The 19,552-nt window shown below is 39.5% G+C and overlaps 1 protein-coding gene across 1 annotated transcript; it reads right to left on the bottom strand.

The window, feature by feature from the left end:
* Positions 1-1,151: 1,151 nt before the first annotated feature.
* ASB15 (ankyrin repeat and SOCS box containing 15) lies at positions 1,152-19,346 on the bottom strand. The gene is made up of 9 exons (XM_059395634.1): positions 19,240-19,346; positions 17,763-17,815; positions 17,542-17,673; positions 15,823-15,981; positions 10,960-11,205; positions 9,088-9,259; positions 6,470-7,040; positions 5,825-5,978; positions 1,152-1,324 (listed from the first exon to the last, which is right to left on the bottom strand). Exons 1-9 carry the CDS (start codon positions 19,344-19,346, stop codon positions 1,152-1,154), a joined length of 1,767 nt encoding a protein of 588 aa, XP_059251617.1.
* Positions 19,347-19,552: the final 206 nt, after the last annotated feature.

Here is a 19,552-nt window from a genome sequence, read left to right on the forward strand (position 1 = left end):
TGCTTGTTCTCTCCCTCTCTTTCTCTCTCTCTCGTGTGTGTGTGTGTGTGTGTGTGTGTGTGTGTGTGTGTGTATGTCTCAAATAAATAAAATCTTTAGAAAAAAACAAAAGTCCAATAGAACACTTACTTACATAGGATGAGAGAAAGAGTTGAACTTCAGATATAAATTGTCTGGCCAACTGTATACAGTTAGTTATTGAAACCATCGACGTGGATGACATTTCTCCCAGAGAACACAGCACAAGAAGAAAACAGAGCTTAAGACACATACTAACGGGCTGGCAGGAGAGAAGCACCACAAAAAGCAGCCAGAGAAAGGAGCGATCGGTCGGGGAGGTAGGTGAGGGGAGAGCCAAGAGAGCAAGGTGTCCTGAAAACAAAGGGAAAGCCATTTCAAGGAAGGAGCAGACAGGAGTCCTATATGCTGTAGGACTCAGATGAAAGGACTAAGAATGCTCATTGAAATTAGCAACAAGGATGGGGCGCCTGGGTGGCTCAGTGGATTGAGCCGCTGCCTTCGGCTCAGGTCATGATCTCGGGGTCCTGGGATCGAGTCCCGCATCGGGCTCTCTGCTCAGCGGGGAGCCTGCTTCCCTCTATCTCTCTCTCTGCCTGCTTCTCCATCTGCTTGTGATCTCTCTCCGTCAAATAAATAAATAAAATCTTTAAAAAAAAAAAGAAATTAGCAACAAGGCAGTTATTAAAGTTATTAAAGACCTTGAGAAAGGGAGCAAAGGGAGCAAAAGCTAGAGGACAGTGTGTATCCGCAGGCAAGAAGGAGCTTGGTGTGGGTATAAAAGGAAGGAAAGAGCCAACAACTGGGGGTTTAAGACAGTGGTTCCTTGTTGTAGAAATGCAGGAGAGATGGACATTGTAGGAAACATCTGATGGGGAGAATTTGAAGACTTGCTGGAAGTGAAGATAATTAATAGAAATTCACATACAAAGTACTGACCGGCTTTTTTAAAAAATCACAATGTAAAGGTCTTTAAAGATGTACAATATGGTGTCCCCATAAGAACACACGATTGTTATAAAATTGTTAATGGATTTAAATACACTTAAGTATATAAAATGATGCCAAGAAATTCTGAATGAACTCCATTTAAAAATATTTTTTAAATCACATTTAAAATATTATCTTTTAAATCATGGCAATTTTAGCTCTTGTCCATAAAGATCGTACTCTTTAAATAATATATATCTTTGGATGGTTGGTGGTAGAGGGAGCTTCTGCATTGAGGCTGGCTGGCGGAGTCGCTGGAGTCCCATAAGCCTTCGAATTTTTAACCGACACAAATGCTTTAATGAGCAAGGATTCTCTAAAATGTTGGGAAAAAATAAACAATAAAATAAAAACAATATTAGTGACTGAACTGCAAGATACAGACTGTTTTAGAATAACATTAATAAAGTCATTCTAAAAAACAGGTATGTACCCATTAGCAACTGGCGATTTTAGAGAAATCCCAAGTGTAATTAAATATCCCAGACCTCTCCTCCCGAATGCAGTCTCCAAGAAGACAATCGTTTAGCTGCTTTCAGTGAAAATAAGAATCTGGCTCATAGTGGGCATTCAGCCAAGATATGTTAAATGAATGAATGGAATTGACTTAAGAAAGCAAATGCTCACATCTCTTATTTATGTTTTAGAATTGAGTATATAATGTGAGAGAAATGATTCAATCTTAGGTTTGTTTCAGTGTTTGACACCTAAACATTTTATATTTTCTTTTTCTTTTTTTTTTTAATTTTTATTTTTTTATTTATTTTTATTATTTTTTTAAGATTTTATTTATTTATTTGACAGAGAGAGATCACAAGTAGGCAGAGAGGCAGGCAGAGAGAGAGAGGAGGAAGCAGGCTCCCCGCTGAGCAAAGAGCCTGATGCGGGACTCGATCCCAGGACCCTGAGATCACGACCTGAGCCGAAGGCAGTGGTTTAACCCACTGAGCCACCCAGGCGCCCTCTTTTTTTTTTTTTTTTTTAACCTACTGTTTTTATTTTATTATTTTTTTAATTAAAAATAATTTTTTTTTTTGGTCCCTGCTGGGCTTTATAGTAACATATACTGTATTATTTGTTTCGGGGGTACAGGTCTGTGAATCATCAGTCTTTACACAATTCACAGTACTGATCATAACACATACCCTCTCCAAACATTTTATATTTTCAAAAAAATCTAATGTTACTTAAATATTTGATTTTAACTCTTCCTTTCTCTATATTACAACACTGATATATTATTCCAGCAGTACGAGCTAATGAAAAGGCAGCAGAGCACAGGTGTTAGCTGTGGGCTTTGGACTGTTGGCATAGATTTAAATCCTGGCTCTGCCACTTAGTGTCTGTGTGACCGTGAACTTAACCTCTGTGATCTCAGTATTCTCATCTGTGAAATGTGGCTAATGATGCGACCCATCTTGTAGGGTTGTTTGAAAATAAAAATAAGTTAATTTATGTATTAGAAAACTGGTTGGCACTTTGTAATCACTCAATAATGTGAGCTATCACTCAGTTCAGTAATAAAAGACATCACATTTCTACTGCCTTTGTGATTAGAAACAAATTATCTTCTTAAAATTAAAACAATGTTTTTCAAAAACTAGGCAAAATTATTCTTACTCAAATAGGCAAAATAAGCCCATCTTTAAAAAAAAATGTATTTTATTTTCTTCTTTAGCAAATGTATGGTCTTATGTATGTCTGGAGGAATCCTGACATCCAGTGGTTAGCCACACTCACAGCATTCAACTGACTTCCTCTCCAGTTGCATCAATGGGTGACTGAAACAATGTAACACCTTCCTGGTATTCTTCCTTAGATGGCCTTTCTACAGCCATCAGAATTGGTTATTCTTTTGTAATACAAACACATGGACAATTAATTACCAGTTAGAAGCAAACTCTCTTCTGCCTTTGACAGGAAGCACAGTGCTGTTGGAGAGAGTAGTTTGAAGTAAGAAAGACAAGGGTTCAAGTCTTTGCTTTGTTGTTTTCTAGGTCTGTAACTCTAGGTAATTCATGTATTTAAGACTTCTGGGTTTGTCTGTTTGTTTTCCCTCTTACAATCTCCAAAATGTTTTAACCTTCTTATTGCAAAATAAAATATAAAATAACTACACGCAGGTAGAGCTTCATAAGTTATTATTAGTGATTATGAGATGAACATCTTTAATCACCTCCCACGCCATGAATAGAAGAATTTCCTCAGTCGTCCCAGAAGTCCCGCCATAATCCATTGCAATCTTCATTCCTTCCCTGTAAGTTACCATGATTTGGACTATTATGGTCATCTCTTTATTTTTATTTATTTTTTAAGATTTTGGTGTTTGTTTGTTTTTTAGTAATCTCTACACGCAACATGGAGCTCGAATTTTACAACCCCAGACTGAGTTGCCTGCTCTACTGACCGAGCCAGCCAGGTGCCCCATGGGAGTAATCATTTCCTTTAGAGCTTCATCAGCTAAGTGTGCTATCCCTGTGCCACTGTATTGACACTGTATGTGTGTGTGTGTATATATATATATATATATATATATAATTTTTTTTAATTTGTTAGGAACTTTAAGTCTCTTAATCCACAGGTTCTTTTCTCTACCTTCTTGTCTTTCTTTCGATTCATCTTTGAAGAACCAAAAAGCCCTGTGGTTTCCCACAGCCTAAACTTTTCGGATTGCCTTCTCATGGTGGAGCTCCATGTTTCACGGCTATTTCTATTTCTTGCAAATTGACAGCTGGACCCAGAGACTTGAGCAGACTCAGGTCTGACCTCTTTGGCAAAATGATAGCTGGTGCTGTGTTCTTTCATCAAGGGCCACATGACAAGAAATTAGGAGGAGCTGATGCTTGGTGATTACGTCCATGAGCTGACTGGGAGCGGCAAAGTGGTGACATCTAATTGTATCACTTATTTTTCATTTATTATTTGGAATATTTTTATAAAGAGATGCCTTTGCTCATCTACTCTTTGGTTACTAGTGGCACAAATCATATAGATAAGGCAGAATAAATGCTCAAATCTTTTATCAATTTTCAAGACAATGAATTGATTTTTCTTACTCTCTAGAGCTGACCAATTTTTTAAAATATCATGTTTAAACATATTTAGTTGGTTTTAATTCACTGAAATAATTACCCTTTGGAAGCCGAAATGTCCCATCTTTGGGCAGTAGGAGCCTCTTCAAGTTGGCTTCTAAATTCTTTTGGCGTGCCTGGTAGTCTTTGAGAGTTTCTTTACAACATAGAATGACAGATATTCCATGTTCATCTTACACATTCCTTCTTGAGACCTGAAATCATCCTTTCATTTTTTTCCCCCTAGGAAATGGTCATTCAAGACCACAGTCTAGGGATGTTAATCATATCCCTAGTTTGCCATTATTTCTAAGTTTACCATTATTTCTAAGCCTTTACTGTAGACAGACACACACACACACACACACACACACACACACACACACACACACAAACACACTTCAGGTAAAATAGCTTGAGTTCATACTGATACTTCCAATTCAATTCAGTACTACTAGATTTTTCTTTAACCTTTTACATCTGTGTTTCCTTTCTTCCACACTGACAATCCTTTGTATTCTCAAGGATACAAAGAATAATAGAATTAGAATATTCCACAATCACTCACTTACTGAATGTATCTCTCATTCTCAGATAACAATATTAATATGATGCCACCACCATTAATTTGGTATTTTTAAAAAATGTTTTTATGTGTGTTCTCCCATTTTAAAATAGTCGTGCCATACCCACAGTATCTGAACATTCAACCCGACATATTAGATCTCCTCCCTTTTGGCTCACACTTGGTCTTGGTATTCTGTCTAGTGCTCAGTACTAGTCCTTATGTCATTACTTCTCTGGTTATTTTGGTTTGTCTGAAACTCATTTCCTAGGACATTCTTCAGAAGGTGAGCAGAGGAACAATACTGCCTGGGAGAATCTGATTTTTTTTCCCTCAGAAGTCAGTTGTTCTTTTTGCCTACATGACCAAAGGACATAGTAATTTGTAGTTTTGTATTTTCTTTTTATTACAAATTTTTCTTGTAATACAGATTTTTGTATTTATTCTGTTCCCTCAATTTTGTTTTCCTTTTTAAGTAAACCTATTGTTCATTTCTTTATTCTTGATCGCCTGTCTTCTATAACTGTCATTGACTTTCAATCCTTTGATCTATTCCTTCATTTCTATTTTATCTAAATGTTTTTCTTCCAATTCAGCTGCTGTTTCTCTGAAGGTATTATCTATTGCATTATTAGTTCTTGTTTTCATTCTAGTTCAGTCTTTAAATTTGAAATTATTTTTTTCTTTTTATTTCTAATTCTTCCCTCAGTTCTGCTACCTGATTTCTGAATTTTGATACGAATTTGTCAATAAACACCTGAGAGAGAGCATATCTAAATGGATAACTCTAACTCATTCCATTCACTCATTTACTCAGTATTTATTATTTACTACTCACTAAGTATCATGCAAAGCCCTCAGAATACAAAAATAAATAGATGCCTCTTCACATGGAGATTACAGTCTACCTATCTTATGGTATTATAGGAGTTACCTCTTAAAAAAATGAGTTCTAGCTGAAATGTTAATACAGTTATAGTAGTACTCATTACACAATTAAAGAATTGGAAAGTATCAAGAAAAGCAAAATTAGCATCTTATATCAGAGGAAGAATTAAGGATGATTAAAAAACCCAGATAATTCTGAAAATGAAGTAGCACTATGATGACATTAAGAGACTTCACCTATATACATTCTTCAGGAAAAAAATTCATAGGCAAAGCTTTTTCCTTTTTTTACCTAGTATTTGACGGATTTCTGGCCATTCTCTCTGTACTTCTAATGCAGACTTCAGCTTAGCGCACAGAGGAATATAATCCATGTAATCGATTAACACACGAATAACGCTGCCTACCAAGTGTTTCATCCAAGGAACTGTAATAAACTCACAGAACTGGGAGAATTGATAAAATTTAATTTAGTAAGGTAACATAAGCATTCAATTTTGTTATGAAAAATTGTTTTGTCTTTTTACAGAAAATAAAGTACTCTCCTTGTAACAAACAAAAAGTAAAAATAAACTGCTTATATCTGTGAAACTCAGCCCTGAAGCCATATGCATGACTTTCCACTGTTTGCAATCAACAGAACATGGAAGAATCATGTTTCTTCTCATGATTCTTTCCATGTTTCCATCCCCAACATTCCACCAACTAGGCATAAATGATGAATTTCATACATTTTCACAGGCTTCCACAGTTTCCAATCCAAGAAAAAGAAAGAATCTCATTTGCCTAGTTTTATGCTGATATTCCCATATTATTGCCAACCCAAATTCAAGAATAAGAAAAATATAAGTGTTGATTTTTCTCTTCTTGGAACATCCCTAAATGAGCAAACATTAGGATGCTGACCCAACAGGAAGAAGAAAAGGATGTAACTCACCGGGTTATCTTTTATTACACAAGATGTCCACCCGGGTAGTACCTCTTCTTCTATCTCTGACCACACAAATGAATTTCCAAAGATGTCCCCATGCATGCACTCAAAGCACATCTCCACTTGATAGCCATTATTCAGCAACAGGCGCAGCATCACCTCGTCATTGAGGGCATACTGAATGGCACTGGGGAAACGCGTGTCATTCACGTGCATAAAGTAACAATTGACGTTAGCTCCATGGGAGAGAAGCAGCCGGACAATTTCATGGTTATTGGCCCTCACTGCCACAAGCAGACAGTTGAGGGGGTCTAGGTTTGGGTCTGCACCTGCAGCCAGCAGGACTTCGGTGCACTGGATGTCATTGTTAGAAACGGCAAAATACAGCGCCGTCTTCCGCTCGTCATCATAGCTCCCAGAAATGTGGTCCGCGAGTGGGGTATTGACATCAAAGCCATTTTCAATAAGCAGTTCGAGGCACTGCACATTTTGTCCATCTGCTGCGGAGTGAATTGGTGTTAGCCCACTTTTCCGAATTGCATTTTTGGATGTTACTGGGATAAGATACTTCAGTGCACTAAAGGAAAAAAAAAGTCAAATATCCACATGGCATGAAAAAAAATGAACAGCTTAAATAAACCAGCTTCCTCACTAGACAAGTGAATGCAGTTTGTTTACTTTCTTTTATTTTCTCTAGATAACGCCATACAAAAACATGTTACATTTAACCTTTGTCCATTGGCTGATAACTTAGTTTAGTATAGTTTAGTTTTGTTTTTAGTTTCCCATTCTTAATATTCCTGGGGAATGTCCTATGCTTCCTGGGGATGTCCTATGTTTGGTTCTAGAATTGTGATTCCTCGGAAAACCTCCCCATCTTCCAATTCTTTCCAGAGTAAGCATTCTTTTATAAACAACCAAAGTTACTTAATGGGAAAAATATAAAAGAAAGATAGGCGTATCTGATGACATAGAAAAATGCTTCATAATCTTGACCATGAGAATCTTGGAGTCACAGGAAGTGACCTTGGACATTGCTCAGTCCAAACCCTCATTTAACAGAAGGGTAACAGGAAGTCCACAGAGGTGAAATGACTTGTCCAAGGTCACACAGTTGGATGGGCAGCAAGGACGAGAGCTTAGGCTTTTGAATTCTCATTCCTTTCTTCTCTTTCACTGCTTCCTGAGTAGAGTGTGCTTCAGCAGTGGCCATGCACATCTTGCCAGCTTCCATATAACTTGCAATTAAATTATCGGCCACAAAAAAGAGTCTTTATTATTCTATCAATCTATATCAGTCCAATGGAGATAACTCACCACAGCCTCTGTTTCTAAGAACCTGCGATAAACAGTTGTGAATTTCACACTTGACAGAACAACTAGACACGCAGGAGAGCCACAGGCAAGGATAACTTGATCTCTTGTGCCTAATTGAGAGCTACCATGTGTGAATTTATGAACGCTGGGCGTAAATCCAGGTAAACTTTAACAACATGTCACTTAGCGTCAATTAGGTGACACTGGCCACTTAACTTGGCCAATGTGGCCACTGAAAGCAATAAAGCCTAATGATTTCAAAGTTTTTGAACTTATAAAATATATTCAATTGCTTAAAAGCGTCCTCTTATGGTAGGTAGTTCAATATAGTGATTATAAACTTCTGTTGATGTGTTGATTATGGCACATGCTGTGATTTTAAAATCTATCCAAACATTTTTTTTAAATTAAGAAATCTGGGGGCGCCTGGGTGGCTCAGTGGGTTAAGCCGCTGCCTTTGGCTCGGGTCATGATTTCAGGGTCCTGGGATCGAGTCCCGTGTTGGGCTCTCTGCTCGGCAGGGAGCCTGCTTCCCCGCCCCCGCTCTCTGGCTGCCTGTCTACTTGTGATTTCTCTCTGTCAAATTAATAAATAAAATCTTAAAAAAAATTTTTTTAATTAAGAAATCTGAACTTAAAATGAAACTTTTCTCTTCAAGGATGAACTTGACATTGTATCATAATATCTGCTGGTATTAGTAAAAATTGGAGTAATACTGGTAATATGTCACAAAATCCTTTGCCCAACGCAGAAGTTTCAGAAACTCTGTAGCCTTTTGTTAAACACAATGGAAAAAGAAACAAAATGAAACAGAAAGGCATATTTGGTTGGCTTGTGCAGAGTGCTGAATTATAACTTATTTTCCTCCAGAAGAAACATTTTTTATTTCAAAAATAGTGTAAGTTCAGGGCACCTGGGTGGCTCAGTGGGTTAAAGCCTCTACCTTCGTCTCAGGTCATGATCCCGGGGTCCTGGGATCAAGCCCCGCATCGAGCTCTCTGCTCAGCAGGGAGCCTGCTTCCATCTCTCTCTCTCTCTTTCTCTGCCTGTCTCTCTGCCTACTTGTGATCTCTGCTGGTCAAATAAATAAAATCTTTTAAAAAAAAAAAGTAGTATAAGTTCAATGTGGAAATTTCATGAAGTACGGGAAAATAAAAAGAAAAGGAAAAGAATCAGACAGATATTTCCATTTGTCATTTTCTTTTGAGATTTTGGGAAGTATTATATAGATAGACTTGAGATTCTACTGCATATAAAAGCTTGTACTTTTTCAACTGAAAATGATCATCTTCGGATTTATTACTCACAGATAGTGTCCCTCGTAGGCAGCTCTGTGTATTGGGAGATGCCCCGCTCTGTTGGGAACATTTCCACTTCCTCCATATTCCAGCAGGAGGGAAATGCAGTCGGGATTGCCCCCTCCTGCTGCCTCGAACAACACTGACGCGCCATCATCTGCCAGAGCAAAGACGTCACCACCTGGCAGTATAAACCACACGGCATGGTGAAAACTGGAGTTATCATGACATTGTCAAGACAGTGCCCTTAAAAATAAGATGCTGTTTTCCTTTCTGGCTAGGACTTAAAAGTATAGGATTAAGAACATCTGTGTTCTTGGTATTTTCAATAAACAATTATGTGTGCATGTTTTGTTTCATTAGAGAATCTTTGCATCTCAAAAATGTCTGAGAAATCAACAAGTCAGTTTACCTTGTAGACAAATGCTCCCAGGGAAAGGAAAGGGGTAGATAGCTTAATTAAAATACAATGTTAACACTCTATTTTGTTTCAACAACTGTCCTGTAGGTGCTGTGTGTGACCCAGTGGAAGGTCCTAAAATGAGTGAATAAGACTACCTGAAGCAGCTCAGGGGGGAAGTGAAACAAAATATCATGAAAGAACACAAGCTGTGTGACATTCAAGTGACATCAGGACTAGGAGCCATGATGTAGAAGGAGGTCTGTGCTTGAATTCTGGCTCTACAGCTGACTGGGAGGGCCTGGGTTAGCTACTTCTATGAATATCCATCCCTTGTTTGTAAACTAGAGTGATGCTGTTTACTACATAGGGCCCAGATGACAATTCTATGTGGTTGCACGGTGCGGGGCTGCAAACATGTTAGCCTTTTTTCCAGAGAGGAGCCTTGAGGGAGCATATGGCCCCAGCCTTTATTTTCGCTGGGGAAACTGAGGACCAGAAGTTTTACCAAGGCTAGGGTTGGACCGCAAGGAAATGGTAGAAGCCAGTTTAAGAATTTGGTGTCTTAAAAAAAAAGAAAAAAAAAAGGGTCTTTTAATTCTTGGTTCTGCCATTGGAAGGCTCAAAGGAGGGCAACGTCACAGCCTGTTAGGAGAATCAAGAAAGGCTTTAGGGAGGAGGCCTCTCATGAGAGTGAGTTATGTTGGAGAATATTCCAGATGAGGGGAAGGGCCTGGCGCAAGGCTAGACAGAGGGAATGTGGGTATATTCCGGAATCCTGCTGGGCTCGTGCAGGTGGGGTACAGGACACATGTTGAGCGTAGAAAAACAATTTGGGATGAAGCAGTGGGGCCCTGTGCATGACTCCCGAGAGTTTTCTGAGTGCACCGTTGTAGCTGCCCGTCCCAGGGGACAACCGAGTGGCAACACGTCCGGTGGATTCTCTGACGCGGAGTCCGGAAATGGGCAGCATGGTAAGGAAAGACTGCCCTGGTCCAGGGAAGATGCGGGGAGCCTGCCCAGTATGAAACCAACAGGGCTGTCACGGTACCAGCAGGAGGGAGAGACACCCTGGGACTCGGCAACTTACTGGATTTGGAAAGGAAGGCGATGGAGGGCGTAGAACTAAATCTAGGCACTCAGTCTTGGTTGAGAGTGATTATTATGTCAAAAGCGTGAAAGAAGAGGAACTCTGCTTTGGAGAAGCTAAGTGTGGGGTGCTGGCGAGCCATGTCTGTGGGGCTGGGCCATCTCTAGAGAGAGCAGCCAGGGTGACCACGCAGACTGGTAAGTCGGGATGTAGAGGGTGTAACTGAGTCACGGAAGATGGGGCTTTCAACAGGGCTGGGGGGCGGGGTGCTGGGTACCAAAGCCTGCTGCCCAGGTACACCCAGGAGAGGAAGGGAGGCCAAGGAGGGATGTAGAGAAGGAAATCGAGAGATAGGAGAATCATTAAGAACGTGTGATTCCTTTTCCCGTACCTCTGTGGATGAGGTGTTCCAGCACATCGCAGTGACCATACTCGGCAGCAACACCCAGCGGCGTGATGCCAAATCCGTCTCTCAGATGGACATTGCCTCCGTGGTTCAGCAGCAGAGCTATGATGTCTTTGCGGCCTTGTTTGGCCGCTTCGTGCATCGCCGACCATCGCTTGATGCAGGGCTGGTCAAGGCTGGAGTTGTGTTTCAGCAGAGTGAACACCATGTCGTAGGAGCCCTTTTTCACAGCTGGAAGATGATTTTACAAAAGAATATTAACAGTAGGCATATGAATCTGGATCCTTCAGATGGTGTGAAACGAACTACAAAATTTAGTATGAAAACAGATATTCTCTATTCCCTTTTCTTCTACAGGAGGATACGGTAGTTTTCATTCCCTTCTAGTTCTCATACCCAGGATGATGTTGCCTTCTCTTTAAGACCCTGGCCTCAGGTGGGCTAAGAGTTTTGTGAAATATAGGGCACTTCCCTAAAATAAGTTGTTGTGTGTACTCTTTCTAGAATTTAGAGAATGAAAATAAACGAAATAAAAATAGCCTCCATTATTGGGTTGAATAAATTAAATAATGTATGGAAATGCTTAGTGTGTAGTAGGAGCTCAATAAATTACAACTGTTATTATTAATCTAATTTCATCACTTCTAGAATCCTGGTGCCACATGTGTAAATGTTTATTAAGTCCCCTTCCCCCCCACCCCCGAACGATTTTTGTTTCGTTTTGTTTTCCTCCACCAAACAAAGCATCGAGTATTCAGTGAACTTCCCTTTCCCGTGATCTTAATGGGGCGTTAGCACTGAGAATGCTCTTGGGTTTTTTGGAGGGTAAGAGAGAGCAAGAGAGGGCAGGGGGAGACTCCTAAGCAGGTCCCGTGTCCAGAGCGAGCCCCCACGCTGGGGCTCAATCTCACCTTAGATGACAACCTGAGTCGAAATCAAGAATCGGTGGCTTAACCCCCGGAGCTCCCTAGGCACCCCAGCAATGAGAATGTTAAGACCCTAGATACATCTGTTGGAAACAGGTGAAGCAGGTGACAGCCAATGTACTGCAGTGTAGGAGATCCACTAGACCCGACGTCCCTCTGCCGTTTCTGAGCAACTTCCAGTTAAAAGCTCGCCCCTCCTCCCCACTTCGAGTTATTAAGAGACTGTCCCAGTTTAGATACAAATAATTCTGGAAGATGTAATGTCTTTTTCTCTTATCAGTAAGTAAAATCTTTTTAAAAGACGTATTTAGGATAGACAGGGCGCGCTTTCGCACGCATGCTCGCACGCAGACGCACGCACGCACGCACGCACGCACGCACGTGCACGAGTGAGGGGTAGGGGAGGGTCAGAGGGACAAACTTCAAGCAGGCGCCGCGCGGATGCAGGGCTGATTCAGAGCTCCCGCGCAGGAACGTGAGATAAGCAATGACCTGAGCTGAATCCAAGGGTCAGGCGCTCCACCCACTGAGGCACCCAGGCGTCCCAATAAGTAAAATATTAGTAAGAAACAGAGAAGGACGAGGGCTACTCCCTGCGAATGGAGGTAAATACAGATTCATTCGTTCATTCATTCATTCGCTCGTTCGGCTCGTGCACTCGGGCTGTAGGGAAGGTGCACTGTTGCCTTACACTGTGGACAGCGGGACAAAGTCAGACTTGGTTCTCACTCGTGGAATTTATAGTCTAGGGAAGAAGCCTGTTGTGTCTTCTATGAAGAGAGACTCAAGAGTCCTGGTCTTTGCCAGGAAAGGCAGGAGGAGATGGGGGGCCACGTGGAACATCCTGGGGAGCAAGCGGGCAGAATCCAGAAAGCATCAAAGGCCAAGGCGAGGGAAAGAGCTCCCGCAGGAGGACGAAGACTAGCTCTGCCTACTTCATTCGGAGGCAGGCAAGCCGTCACTGTGGTGAGATTTCACGGTTTCCCCCGCTAAGTAGAGTCTGTTGACAAATGCCTTCCTCTGAATTGCCCACCTGCCCCTGGCAGCTCTAATTAGAGTGAATGACCTCATCCTAGCTGGTGTCATTGCAGAGGAAAACATCAATAAGTGAAATGAACTACGACATATGTGTCCTCATTTATCTTCTTGCTCCTATTGCATTTTTGGTGGGGAAAAAAAAAAGCATTAGAATAATGAATCTCTTCCATCATAATCTGTTTTCCTTTTGTTTGACTCAGAAAACATGTTGATGAGAGATATTAGTCTTTCATCATGAAAATAATATCACATATAGGCCACAACTTAAAATAATGTTAAAAATAAAAACTTACGTGCCATTTAAACTGTTTTGGAACTACGAATATATTTACTTCCTGTAGCAATAATAAGGCAAGTCACGGGGAATCCCTCCCAACCTAACCCGTGAAGACATTCTTAATCAATAAATGGCTGAAATAATGAAAACTAATAAGGCACACAATATTTGTGTAACGTAACTAAGTAAAATAAAACTTTAATAACTTACATAGCAAAAAATAAATATATATCTACATATCTTCAAAAATAATGCTTAAGAAAACCAAACTTCAGTGGAAGAGTTAGGGAATTAGAGACTTTTGTTTACATTATAGGCACTTTTGAACACTTTATAGTTTGCTGGCACTTTTCCTTTTTATTCTAAATTTCTGTCACTTTCTTTCTTTCTCTGGTATATGTGTTTTGCTCATGTAATTGTCTTATTATCAGCACTGATTTATCTTGTGACTCATAAGACATACAAGTAGAGAAGAGACATTTTTCTGAGGTTTCTTGGTAAGGATTGCAGGTCGAAAGAGGAGATAGAGGAAAGAGGATGTGTATTGATTTGTGAGAAACAAAATGTCTGAAGAATATTACCTGCGCTGTAAATGGCATAAGGTTGTAGGACAGTTGAGCGCAGTGGAACTGAGATGTGCTCCCTGGTTCCCCGGGCTTCCTCCTTTCCCCCCGGGGCCCCAGTGGCCAGGACAATCCTGAACTGGAGAAAGGTGACACCAACTTTGGAGGGTGGGCAGAGAGGGAATCTGACTGCAAAATACCCTTAATAAGCATCAGATGATCACAATTAGATAGTTAGCACTCAGCAAGTAACTGTGTGACAACTCTAATACATCAAAGTACTACAAGGAAGGGCCAGATGGCTGATGGGGAAGAAAAGCCCTGGCGGGACCTAAAGTGATACTTGTTTGGCCATCTAAGGATATTCTATAATAAAGACAAAGAGGGGGCACCTGGGTGGCTCAGTGGGTTAAGCCGCTGCCTTCGGCTCAGGTCATGATCTCAGGGTCCTGGGATCGAGTCCCGCATCGGGCTCTCTGCTCAGCAGGGGCCTGCTTCCTTCCCTTCCCCTCTCTCTGCCTGCCTCTCTGCCTGCTGTGATCTCTCTCTGTCAAATAAATAAATAAAAATCTTAAAAAAAAAAAATAAAGACAAAGAGGATGGCATAGGGCTAAGAAAAATAAAAATGACATCGCACAGAAAAATCCAAAATGGCATATTTTTCTCTTACCTCTCCTTTTATAAGTTAATGGACTGTAAATAGCAAATTTCAAAGTAGCCTATAGAATCAAGAAGAAAACTGGGAAGGTGTCATGGATGATCCATTTACCTATAGAACCTAAAAATACTTGACACAGGCTCCACAAAGAAGGTCCGGGAGAAGGTAACCCAAGAAAATATGTGGAGACATAAGTAAACACCTTCAGAAAATTTCCTTCGTGAGATTTTTGTCTTCTCCTGATATTATCATTTAGCTTTAAAAAAAAAAAATACGATTTCCAGATGTTCTAATTCTATTTTGGCTCTGATAACTCAGTGACCAACTTCCTTTCCCACACTTCAGATATTGCTAGAGTAGAGAAAACACATGTACCACTTTGAAATGCATGTAAATGCTTAATGCTCTGTTACAAGCATTAAAGAAAAACAGAAGCAAATAAAGCAAAAAGAAATCAAACCAGTGATAATCATGACTTAGTTGTTCCTTAAGTGAATTGAGAATAGCAGGTAGAAAATAATTCTACATTTGCAATGTGAGATAGTATATAAACTCTGGAAAAGTGTGTGTGTGTGTGTTTTGCAGAAATCAGATATCTATAGAACTATCTAGAGAAACAACAGCACATATGTGGATGTCATTGCAAATACCCCCTGTTATATGCCTTTAAACATAATAGAGATCACATTAATAGTGGTGATACAACCATAGAAACTGCTCAGGATAAGAGTTCTGGTTTACTTCTAAGAAGCACAACTTTATTGTGACAAATTCCAAAGTCACAGGAAATCTTGTCTCTGGTCATTTGTAATTAAACTCATCTCACTTTTGCAAGCAGACATGCCAGTTTTTACTGGTCAACAAAAATAGCAGGAAAACACCGACTGAGAAGAAACTGATAAATGTTACCTTGAGATTTACCATCATTCCTTGTGTCATAGGTGGAAACCCCACTGTAGGTGCCCAGGGTTGCATCTATGTGATTAGAATCTGCTGGTGCCTCACTGTTCGGATGTGAACCTGGTGTCTTTCTTTTGAACCCCTTCTCCCTCTTTCTTCTGGCTACTTACTGCACATGCAACCCTACCTACAAGTGGACCCTTCCTAGAGAATATTCTGCTAATACTGGCACTTCTGGCCTCACAAAGCTCCAAGGTTGGATCCCTCCTTGTTAGTTGGTGCTGAAGGATCTTTCACATTTGACCTCTTTGTAGGATTAAAAAACCAAAATCATAGGGGAGATGAGATGAGTGTTAGGGGAGGAGCTCAGGGAATAGAAGGAGATGAGGTCACCTAACTTCAATACATAGTGGTTTCCAATATATACTTATTAAATACTTCTTTGTCTCAAACTACAAAAGTTCTAGGGAAAAAAAGGTCATTTACCGATCAGAAGGGGTGTCTCTCCTTTGTCATTTTTGGTGTTTGGCCACACTCCCTTCTCTAGTAAAGTTCTTACATTTTCTACCAGACCAGCTTTGACTGCCAGTGTCAAGGGTGTTTCTCCATCCGAGGTCTTGAACTCCCAGAGTGTCTGGTAGGATGCTGAGATGTGAAAATATTGCATTGAGTTCAAAATCTTTGCTTAAAGGATATCACAGAGATAAGAATAATCCAGCATTACTTTGCATTGCACAAAGTCAAACAATGAAAAGAAAGATAAAAAAGACATGATTTAAACTTTATCAAATGACAGTGTGTATAAATAGATGAGCATGGACTTGACAGCTAGAAAAACCAAAATCTGTGTTTCAGGGGATTGGTTTTCTTTTTAATGGATTGCAAGTTCTTATTTTTTGATAAATTGTAACATAACTCCTCAATCCTTTGTATTGTTATTGAAATTGCACCTGAAATTGGTTTTTCTCCAATGAAATCTGTGAATGGGGGAGTGAAAATGTATTTGAATACTGTCAGAATATGTTAGAAAATACCACGCTTAGGGCATCGAGGTGGCTCAGTGAGTTAAGCCTCTGCCTTTGCCTCAGGTCATGATCTCAGGGTCTTGGGTCAAGCCCTGCATCGGGCTCCCTGCTCAGCACAGAGCCTGCTTCCCCCCCCCCCCCACCACAACCCCACTGCCCCTGCCTGCCTCTCTGCCTACTTGTGACCTCTCTCCCTCTGTCAAATAAATAAATAAAATCTTTTTTAAAAAAGAAAGAAAATAACCATGCTTAATATTAATACCATGTTAACATGCTTAACATTACCTTCTGTATCTATTTGTCTATCTGCTTAGCTATTTTTTTCTGGCTGGCTGGCTGGACAGTTAATTATCAAGTAGCTATGACTGTCTCTATCCTAGAGCATAGAATGAGGGAGCAACATTGAAGGTTATTGGAAGATAGGGCACTCACAAGACATTTTAAAAGTTGTCAAGGTGTGACAAATACTGTGCTACATCAGAATTATCAAAATTATTATTAATATTAACTCTGGGTCCATTTAACATGATATTTACTAATGTTTACATTAGGAAAAAATAATGTAATATAAGCACAAAATGTTGTAAATATACTTGTTGTATGATAATGATTTTTTGGAAATTGTTAAGAGAGACTTCCAGATGAAAAATTAAAATTCCCAAAAGCAAAAACTTTATATTCAAATCAATTAATTCATGATATATATAAACTTTTATTACTTTTAGGTTATAACCACATCTTTAAGCCAACTTCTGTTACTTTCTTAGAAGGATGCTAAGGGTGAATCCTGAACCTCACAAAATGTGCTAATTCCTTTTTTTTTTTTTTTTTAGAGAGGGTGTGGATGCGGGAGTTAGGGGGACAGGGGGAGACGGAGAGAGGAATCTTAAGCAGGCTCCATGCCCAGTGCAGAGCCCGACATGGGGCTCAGTCTCACAACCTTGAGATCTTGACTTGAGCCAAAATCAAGAGTCCGACACTTAACTGACCTAGCTATCCAGGCGTCCCATAAAATGTACCAATTTTTATACTCTGAGTATAAAATATAGATATTCTCTTTTTCATATTCCAAATAATCTTTTATTCTACTTTTTCTTTTTGCTAGTTATGTTTGTTGGGAACACTCAAAACGTCTACATTTTTGCTTCAGTTTGGTCAAAGGGATTTTATGTTCTCTTACCATCCAGAACAACTTCAAGTATTTGTTGAATGGGTTGAACCACAGCCTCGTGCAATGGAAACCATCCTTTTTCGTCAGCTTCATCCAATGCATATTTATATTTCACATATTCCTGGAGCTCAAGAATGTGACCTAGATTAAACACATGGGCTTGTAACACATCTCTGTCTCAAAAAGCGAAAGCTCCAACCTGTCCCATCGTAGACACTATACCCACTTACCTTGTTTTATGGCTTCCACAAGTTTTCTGTTTTGATCACTCAGTGGTACAGATCTACCAGAGAAAGAAAAATAAGCCATATTTATCCAAGAGGTGTTGTCAAAAAACCCAAACACTTAACTTATATTGAGTTTCTGTACATAATTTTAATAATCGAGATCTATAAGAAATGTACACAACTAGTTTTATCTATTTAAAAAATGTAAGTGTCTAAGAATCACAGTATATTTATGACACACTAGACAGGCACATAAGTACAGATGACAGAATTCAAGAGTGTAACACCATCTCTGAAATTAGTTCTAAGCAATGAAAATGGAGTCAAGAATTGTGGTCTGAATCAGAAGAGTTGGGTTCAGGCTTCATGATTTTGTGACCCTGGGGAAGCCAGCTGGCCTCTCTGGGTGGTGATTTCTTCATCTCTAAAATGATGGGACTAAATAGAAAGGTCTCTAAATAGAAAGTTCTTAAAATTTTAAAAACCCTATGCTCAATAAAGCTTATTGCTTTGAACTTAATATGCTTAGTTGATCCACACTGATGTTAGAGCCTTTAATCAACTGATGTACAAGTGAAAACGGGCTGAGCATTTACTGAACAAACTCCTAGTTGTTGGCCTAATAGGTCGTGGTTTCAAACCTCATGGCAAATCTCGGGTGTGTGTGTTTATTCAAAGGAAACAAGGTATTTCATAACAAATTGATTCAACTCTATTAAACAGAAACATCTGCTGGCATTCTAGGGTTGTGAAAGCATTCGTAGGAACTCTGTTGGAGATGAGCAAAAAATTACCCAATTTAAAGGTACTACGTCCATTTTTAAGAACCTCAAAAGCAATAGTTTTATGGCACAGAATCTATTCAAAAGCACTACTAAATTTCAGAATATAGGATTCTAAATGCTACAATAGAATGCAAACTAACATTTGTTTTTGTTGGAAGTATAACGTGTGTTGTTCAGGACAGAAATCTACATTTTCTGTTTCAGACTCTGTAACTCCTGCTTGGAAGCCTGCTTCCCCCTCTCTGTCTATGCCTGTCTTTCTGCCTACTTATGATCTCTCTCTCTCTCTGTCAAATAAATAAATAAAATCTTAAAAAAAATATTCAGAGCAGACCTCTGTATAGACTTATCTATATTTTATTTTTATAAGCCATACTTGCAGATTTGTTCAAATTACTTATTGTCCTTTTAGATTTTATATTAATTTAAAAAAATAGGCAGTCTTATACAAACAAAGTCAACTAAGAATTTCCCATTTAGGTTATTTCCATCTTCCACAGAAGGTGGGGGTTTGTGGAAGATCGTATTGTTGAAACCTATGCCCAGTGGTCCTTGCAAAGCCACTGAATTTCCTGCCAGGAAAGGAGAGTAAGCATATTCCTAGAGGAAGACCCAGGAAGTGTCTTTCCTTTTATCTGACAACAAAATGAATGTCAAAAAGAAATTTTGTTGAGAAGAGTCAACTTGAATGTTACCTTTCAGAATAAAACACAGACTTGCTGGCTTCAATGGCTTCTTGAATACTGAGCTGAATATCATAACTTGTAAGATGGTCTTCATCAAGGTCATCATTAGTATCCATGACTGGATAGAATTTTTGAAAGAAGCAGTTTCTTATTATCAGCAAAGACACAGAACAGTACATACAGTTAATGTGAACAATGCACAATGAAAAACTAAAATGCATTCATCTTTCCCCATTTAGCAAACATCAAAGCAGTGAACTTTTTAATTCATATTATATATGAAGCCCATCCTAACTTTTGAAAGCTTTGATTACCTGCCCTT

Source organism: Mustela nigripes, chromosome 4 (assembly GCF_022355385.1).
Source record: "Mustela nigripes isolate SB6536 chromosome 4, MUSNIG.SB6536, whole genome shotgun sequence".
Classification (NCBI taxonomy): domain Eukaryota; kingdom Metazoa; phylum Chordata; class Mammalia; order Carnivora; family Mustelidae; genus Mustela; species Mustela nigripes.

What these genes read in the sequence shown, in the direction of transcription:
- ASB15 (XM_059395634.1), bottom strand. Translation starts at nt 19,346, where the DNA reads ATGGATACTAATGATGACCTTGATGAAGACCATCTTACAAGTTATGAT. An exon ending in TCTGTGTTTTATTCTGAAAG is followed by an intron (nt 17,816 to 19,239) that starts GTAACATTCAAG and finishes TTTCTCTGGTAG; the next exon opens with ATCTGTACCACTGAGTGATC. An exon ending in GGAACACCTCATCCACAGAG is followed by an intron (nt 9,260 to 10,959) that starts GTACGGGAAAAG and finishes TTATACTGCCAG; the next exon opens with GTGGTGACGTCTTTGCTCTG.